Source organism: Hordeum vulgare, chromosome 2H (assembly GCF_904849725.1).
Source record: "Hordeum vulgare subsp. vulgare chromosome 2H, MorexV3_pseudomolecules_assembly, whole genome shotgun sequence".
In the NCBI taxonomy this organism is placed as follows: domain Eukaryota; kingdom Viridiplantae; phylum Streptophyta; class Magnoliopsida; order Poales; family Poaceae; genus Hordeum; species Hordeum vulgare.
In genome coordinates, this window is record NC_058519.1 from 650,984,046 (window position 1) to 650,991,112 (window position 7,067).

The window sequence follows — 7,067 nt, forward strand, 5'->3', positions numbered from 1 at the left end:
TTCGTTTTTAAATATATGTTTTTTAAAGATTACATTATGGATTAATTTTAAAGATTACACTATGAATTACATAGTGATGTACATAGAGATATTTTAAAATGTAGATTCACTAATTTGGTTCCGTATGTAGTCTATAATGGAATGTCTAGAAAGACTTGCACTCCCTCCGTCCGGAAATACTTGTCAAAGAAATGAATGTATCAACACATATTTTAGTTTTAGATACATTCATTTTTATTTATTTGGGTACGGAGGGAGTACTTCATACTAACAACGTCGACACAGGCTTTTCTCTAATGCTTTATTGCTTGCTTCAAACACAAAAAACGCCACAAGACGGTGATTCGGGACTTGAGGTACAGGTAGAGAGTCTCCGATTCAAGGACAACCCATCCAAGGCACTGTGAGGTGAAGTTACAGTACAGTGCTCAACGGTGTGCGGCACTAGTACATCCATCATCTATGTTGCATCTGTGTTGTATATCATGTGATGAAAAAGCAGAGCTAACAGCGAGCACTCACGCGAAGGAGACCTTGATGCCGAGCAGGGCCATGAGCTGGGCCACGAACTCCGGGTGCGCGGGCCACGCCGCGCCCGTCACCAGGTTGCCGTCGGTGAAGCAACGGTGGATCGGGTCCGGCTCCAGCCACGTCCCCCCGCCCAGCACCACGTTCAGCTTCACCGCCGGGTACGCCGTGCACCTCCGGCCCTGCATATCACATCATTGCACACGAAGCAGGAGAACAACATTTTACACCGCTGGTAATGATATATATCGGGTGTCGCAACAGACAGGCAGTTTGGCTTTGTTTTGTTCAGAGCGGAACCCGATATAAGCTGGAAGGGTAGAACTGATGCAGAGCGGGGGAAGCCAGTTAATGGATATCAGTTATCACGTACCTGAAGAACCCCAGCAGCAGCCAGGATCTGCTGCCCGTGGCAGATCGACGCGACCGGCTTTCCGTTGTCCATGAACCCCTTGGCCAGGCTAAGGACCTTCTCGTTCAAGGCAAGGTACTCGGGGGCACGCCCACCGGGGATCACAAGCGCGTCGTAGCTTGAAGCGTCCACGCCGTCAAACGACGCGTTCAGAGCGAAATCATGACCAGGCTTCTCGCTGTATGTCTGGTCGCCCTCAAAGTCATGGATGGCGGTTGGGCACTTGTCGCCGGGGCCCTTATCAGGGCAAACCGCATCGACATGGCAGCCAAGGGCTTGCAGGGCCTGGAACGGGACCATCACCTCGTAATCCTCCATGTAATCCTGTTTGGAACGTCATCAGAACAAACAGGTTCAGTACACTGTTTATGTGTAATGAAAAATGAGAAATAATGTTTACAAGGAGGAACATGAACTGAATTGACCAGGGGACAATTTTCTCAAAGCATTACCCCGCAGAGGAACAATATTCTCTTGTCTGCGCCTGCGACGGAGCCTCCAAGTGCTTTCACAAACAGGCTGATGAACTCAGCATGACCGTCGTAAGCCGCTGCTGTGACGAGATTACCATCGACAACGCATTTCTTCATAGTATCAGCTTCTACCCACTTGGCACCAGCAGCAACCAAAACTGGTTTGACAGCAGGATACGCGGTGCATGTACGGTCCCTGACTACTCCAGCTGCTGCCAGAATCAGCTGTCCATGGCAAACTGATGCGATAGGCTTCTTAGCGTCAGAGAACTTCCTAACTAAGGCAAGCACTTTTTCATCCAACGCCAGGTATTCTGGTGCACGGCCTCCAGGAATTACCAATCCATCATATGCAGCAGCGCTAACATCATCAAATGTAGCACTAAGTGCAAAGTTATGACCTTTTGATTCCGAATATGTCTGCATCAGATATATGGAAGACAAATTAGTGCAGGCTTTTAGAGCAGTACTATGTCAGAAAGATCTGAGGTACCATCACACTCATAAAAAGAACCACCAACATGGCTGGTTTATTAAAACTGAGCATTCCACACAGATTAAATAATATTCCTTGCCAATTCAAGAGTATGTTAGCAGAACTGCAAGAAAAATTTATGTGACAACACAGGGACCCCTATGACCCCTATGACCAAGTATTTACACAGGAGCAATACCTTATGGCGAAAATAGGGCTAATAGCACAATAATTTGGGAAAAGAAGAACAGAAACAGATAAACAGTTACAAATATTCAACCGTTGGCATTGTTCAAGATGTACTGATGAGTAGAAAGTGCTACATTTTAAATGTGAGCACGGTAGGTAAGTGCGAAATCATGTGTGTATTTCTTCATTCCGTATCCTTTTTTGTCAGACACGCACACACTAACACTGATTCAGTGCATATTTAAGACTCAAGTGCATGTAAGAGATATACGACTGTAGGAAGAATTAGTATGATGGTACAATACAGGGACCGCTAAGAAGATCAATGTGTACTGATGAGTAGGAAGTGCTAAATGTTAATTGTGAGCACGGAAGGTGACATGTGAAATCACCTGTTTAGTTATTCATCATTATATAAATGTGTACACACCAACATTTAAACATTCAGTGCTTATTTAAGACTCAAGTATATATAAGAGAAGTGGAACTGTTGGAAGAAATATGTTACTCCCTCCGTCCCAAATTACTTGTCGCGGAAATAGATGTATCTAGACGTATTTTTAATTAAGACCAAGTATTTAGACAGGAGCAATACCGTCTAGAGAAAACTAGTGTAAAGTTATGACCTTTTGACTCAGCATTTGTCTGCGTGGCGTATCCACAAGACAAAATTAGTGTAGTGCCTTTAGGGCAGAATTATATCAGAAACAGTTAGCATACCATCACACTGATAAAAAGAACCACCAGCATAGCTGGTTTTTACAACTGAGCATTTGAGACAAATTGAAGATTCCGTGCCTAACACCAAGTATTTACACAGGACCAACACTGAGAAGATAGACACAACAATGTGGAAAATGGAAAAATCAGATAAGGAGTTACAAAGATAAACCAAGGTATATATTTTTTAGATTGTTCAAGATGTATCCGTGAGTAAAATGTACTGCATTTGAATTGCGAGCACAGAGGTGGAATCTGAAACCACATGTGTAGTTCATTAGATAAATCCCTCCTTTTATATCAAGCATGTACAGACCAATATTTAAAATTCGCCTAAACAAAAAAGATCCAATGACCAACTTTAGTTTTAAGCATTAATCAGGGTAAATGCATAACTAGAATTTCGAGTAAAAGAAAATTATGACAGCCTCAACAAGTAGTGAACAAAAAGAAGATTTGACAACTATGTATTTGATAAGACTTGTTACTTGAATACTAAATCACTAATCAATCATGCTTGCGTATTAAAAGATGGCCAAACAGCCAAGCCCGAACAGCTGCTGTCATTCATCTAGTCCATAATATCAAGGTATAATTCTTAGTTCAGTATATACCTAGAGCAGACATATGCCCTCAATTCAGTACATCTACAACACAAGTGCATATAAGTGCCATTACCCTAGGTCCTCAATGTTGCATTGTACTGTATGACCTTTACGGTTTTGGTTTAGACATGTTAACTAAATTATGAGCCCGAGACCGTAAAACCCTGAACAAATTTGTACGACCATCCAATTACATAGCATTAAATGCGAAGGGGATGCTCGAATTTGTACAACCATCCAGTGGACGTGAACATGACATCCGGAAACGTTGGAAATGTCGTTTTATGCAGTGTTTTACCTGTTCAAACGATGCTGGCCCTCTTACAGACAGTTACCTGAACAAAATTTTCACAGATTCTTTTTTCTTTTCTTTCTTTGCGGGTAAAACACAGCAATTTGATAGAATTTCTCTTCTTAAGAGATCAGTAAAGAATTCGTGCTGCATAAAGAGTGAATGAATCTCTCAAACTAAATCTGTTCCTGCTCTTCTCACTAGCGCAGACCGGCCAAACCCTATCCACTGGAACATACTACAGAACCAACTACGCCAGAGGCACCAGGCGGGGGGGAAGGGGAACGGATCCAAGGACGCACCTGGTGGCCGGTGGGCTGGTGGACGGCGGTGCGGCAGGCGTCGCCGGCCTTCTTGCCGGGGCAGACGGCGTCGACGGACACCCCGTACGCCTGCAGCGCCTGGAACGGGACCATGGCCTGAATCCATCCATGGATCCAAGACAGAGACCAGTTAACAAGCCGGAATCAGGATGCAGGAAACGAAGTAGTCGTAGAGTACAAGGGGTCAGGAATCGATTTAATCGGTGCACGGGAGAGGAGGAGGATAAGATGGTGACCTCGTAGTCCTCCATGTAGTCTCCGCAGAGCAGGAGCACCTTCTTGGCGGTCATGGCTGCTGTGGCTGTGGCTGTGGCTGTGCTCACCTCCCCCACGCACGCTCCGGATTTCGCCGAGCTCCAAGCCAACCAAGCCTGGACGGATTGGACTCTGGAAGCCTCTCCTCTCCTCGGGATGGGAGCGAGCGGCGCTATATGCCACGACCACGAGAGAGTCATCCAAGGAGCCTCCTGTTCCATCATGGAAATTGTTGTTTTTTACTTGAAAATAAAAATAAAAATTGCCTTTTTATGCATTTTCCTCTTGAGAGAAAAATGCATTTTTTTGCCCCTCTCTCTCTCTCTCACACAATAAACTACAGTACCTCTTTAGGTCTTATTTGGCACAAGTGGTTTTCAAGCCCTAAGGGATGGGGTTTTCGTGAGATTTGGTGAATCCTCCTATTTCACCCAATCCTCTAAAATTCCCTTTAATCCTCATTCCACGAGTTTCACGAGTCCCCTTTCGATGCTTTAAAACCCCATGGATTGGAAGGGATTTTGGTGGTTCGGAGGGGTTTGTTCATCGTAAATCCTCTGTATTAAATGAACTTATGAAAAAATTTAGGATTTTCTGTACCCGCGGGGATAATCCTCTCTGAACTCCTCCAACCCCCTTGTGTCAACCGAGGCCTTAGGGTATTTTGATCCGTTAATTTTTTAATATTATTTTTTTATTTAATTTGAAAAATATTGCGTTGTATCAAAAAATTATAAAAATGTGATTATGTCGGCCTAACCAAGGCCAATTAGCTCCTGTCGGCTACGGTTAGGCCGACATGCCTGTCAGCTTTCCACTTAGGTACTTATCGGTCTTGGCTAGGCCGATTAATACTAACCGGCCTATCCGTGACCAATTAGTGATCGACCAATTAGTACTAATTGGTGTTGACAGAGTAAATAAGTGCATGAATTTTTTTTTCCTGCGTAATAGACAATTTTTTTATGTCCACGATATCAAAATTGTCCCTCTATAATTTTCCCGTCATTTCTTTCCCGCCTCGTTTTCCCGTCATTGCACTTGTCATCTGAGTCTATAAAACGAGGCATTGGAACTGCCTTCCTTCATCGTCTCGCCACACTTGAAAACACAAACGTTCTAGTCATTATGAGTTTGCCTTGCTCGGATCAAAGCATTAGGCCTGGGAAAATGGAGAGTGCAAGTTTGCCTCCGGGGATGGAAGTAGTACGTTGTTGGTGCGGCGATCTCTGCAAGGTGAAGAAGGTGACGGATTTTTCAGATTGGTTGGACATGAAGTTTTTCATGTGCACCAATTATGAGGAAGATCCACATGTTGCTATTTCACCGTACATCATGCCTCCGGTATGCTTAAGTCATCAAGAATAAACACGTTGTTGATATTATGTTGACTTGATATTTCTATTTCTATTTTTATTGTAGTCTCCTCCTCCTCTGTGCATGTACTATCGTTGGATTGACACGAAAATACCGTACTGGACGGTGATCGAGATTCGTGAAAGAGGTCGTCGTGCATGGGCTAGTTTGGACGCGGAAGAGCGTCACGAGAAGGCGAAAGCAGAGGAGCAGAGAGAGTGGCAAGAATACTGTGTGAAGCAGAGGGTTGTGCTTGATGAGATGAAGAAGAAAAATCGAGAAGAGGCACTTCGACTGGCGGAGGTTCAAAGACAACGACAGGAGGCACGTGAGGCTGAGAGTCAGAGAAAGAAAGAAAGGGCTCGTGTGGCCAAGGCAGCAGAGGAAGCTGGTGATGGAAAAGGAAAATATCCACGTTGGACTCAGTAGATTTATGTTATTGTATCCTAAAATTGTTTCTTAATTTCAGCAAGTTATATCTTTATTTCAGCAAGGTGTATCTTAATTTCAACATGTTAAGTTTTCATGCCTCACTTTCCCACCATTTCTTTCCCGCCTCGCTCTCCGGCACCTATAAAACCTCCATCCACACTAAGGTGGGTAAGCAGTGTAGTCTAGTAGCTTACTTTCGTCAAGATGTTCCATTATCCTTTCGGTCGTGGTTTTCACTATGGTATGTACAAATGTCTTCTGCGCTTAGCTAGCAATTTTAAGATAGACAATAGAATAGTTTCATGGGACAAACTCATTAGTAGTGACACACTACTGAATGAGGTTGCTCACGCATTAGCTAGGAAGGGATGGCATCCAAGGACATTTGAGGAGATATAGAAAGAACTTATCAGATTGAATGAAAGGTGGAAGAAGAAAGGCCAACACATACACGGTGCAATAAAACATTCATTTTTATGGATGAACGACAGCAAGGACGAAGACGATATCTTCATGCCGAGTACCAAGGACAAGAGTACCGCATCATCAAAGGGCAAGAGCTCTGCGTCGACGAAGGACAAGAGCTCTGTATCGAGGGAGGATGACGATGATGCATTAATTTAGTTTAGTCGTGCTTTTTAATTCAGATGTAGTTTGTATTCTTTGTTTGTAATCTCAGGTTGTTGGGCCATCATGTTCCATGTAAGCACGACGTTGGATGCATTTGTTGATAGTATAAGTGTTATCCCGCTAAACCAACTGAGCATAGAAATAGAACATGAATATGTTTCATACATAAAATAGACATATGTCTCATACATAATTAGATAGCCATGTCTCTAATGATAGATAGAAGCCTCACTAACGACGTCTGCCTTGACGCTCTGGGGTGTGCGAGGCGTACTCCAGCCAAACTTGTGTGTGTGGGGGGGGCTAAGGTTATGAAGAGGAATCTCAGATCCGCCCTGGTCATTCTGTGTATCCTATGCGGGCCATGGTGAAGGAGT

General features: G+C 43.8%; 1 protein-coding gene across 1 annotated transcript; it reads right to left on the minus strand.

Moving 5' to 3' along the window:
• Window positions 1–287: 287 nt before the first annotated feature.
• LOC123428405 (protein DJ-1 homolog D) lies at window positions 288–4,491 on the minus strand. The gene is made up of 5 exons (XM_045112599.1): window positions 4,254–4,491; window positions 3,997–4,113; window positions 1,393–1,833; window positions 902–1,264; window positions 288–710 (listed from the first exon to the last, which is right to left on the minus strand). The coding sequence occupies exons 1-5, from the start codon at window positions 4,470–4,472 to the stop codon at window positions 519–521; spliced, it is 1,332 nt and encodes a 443-aa protein (XP_044968534.1). The 5' UTR covers window positions 4,473–4,491; the 3' UTR covers window positions 288–518.
• Between the last annotated feature and the right edge of the window lie 2,576 nt (window positions 4,492–7,067).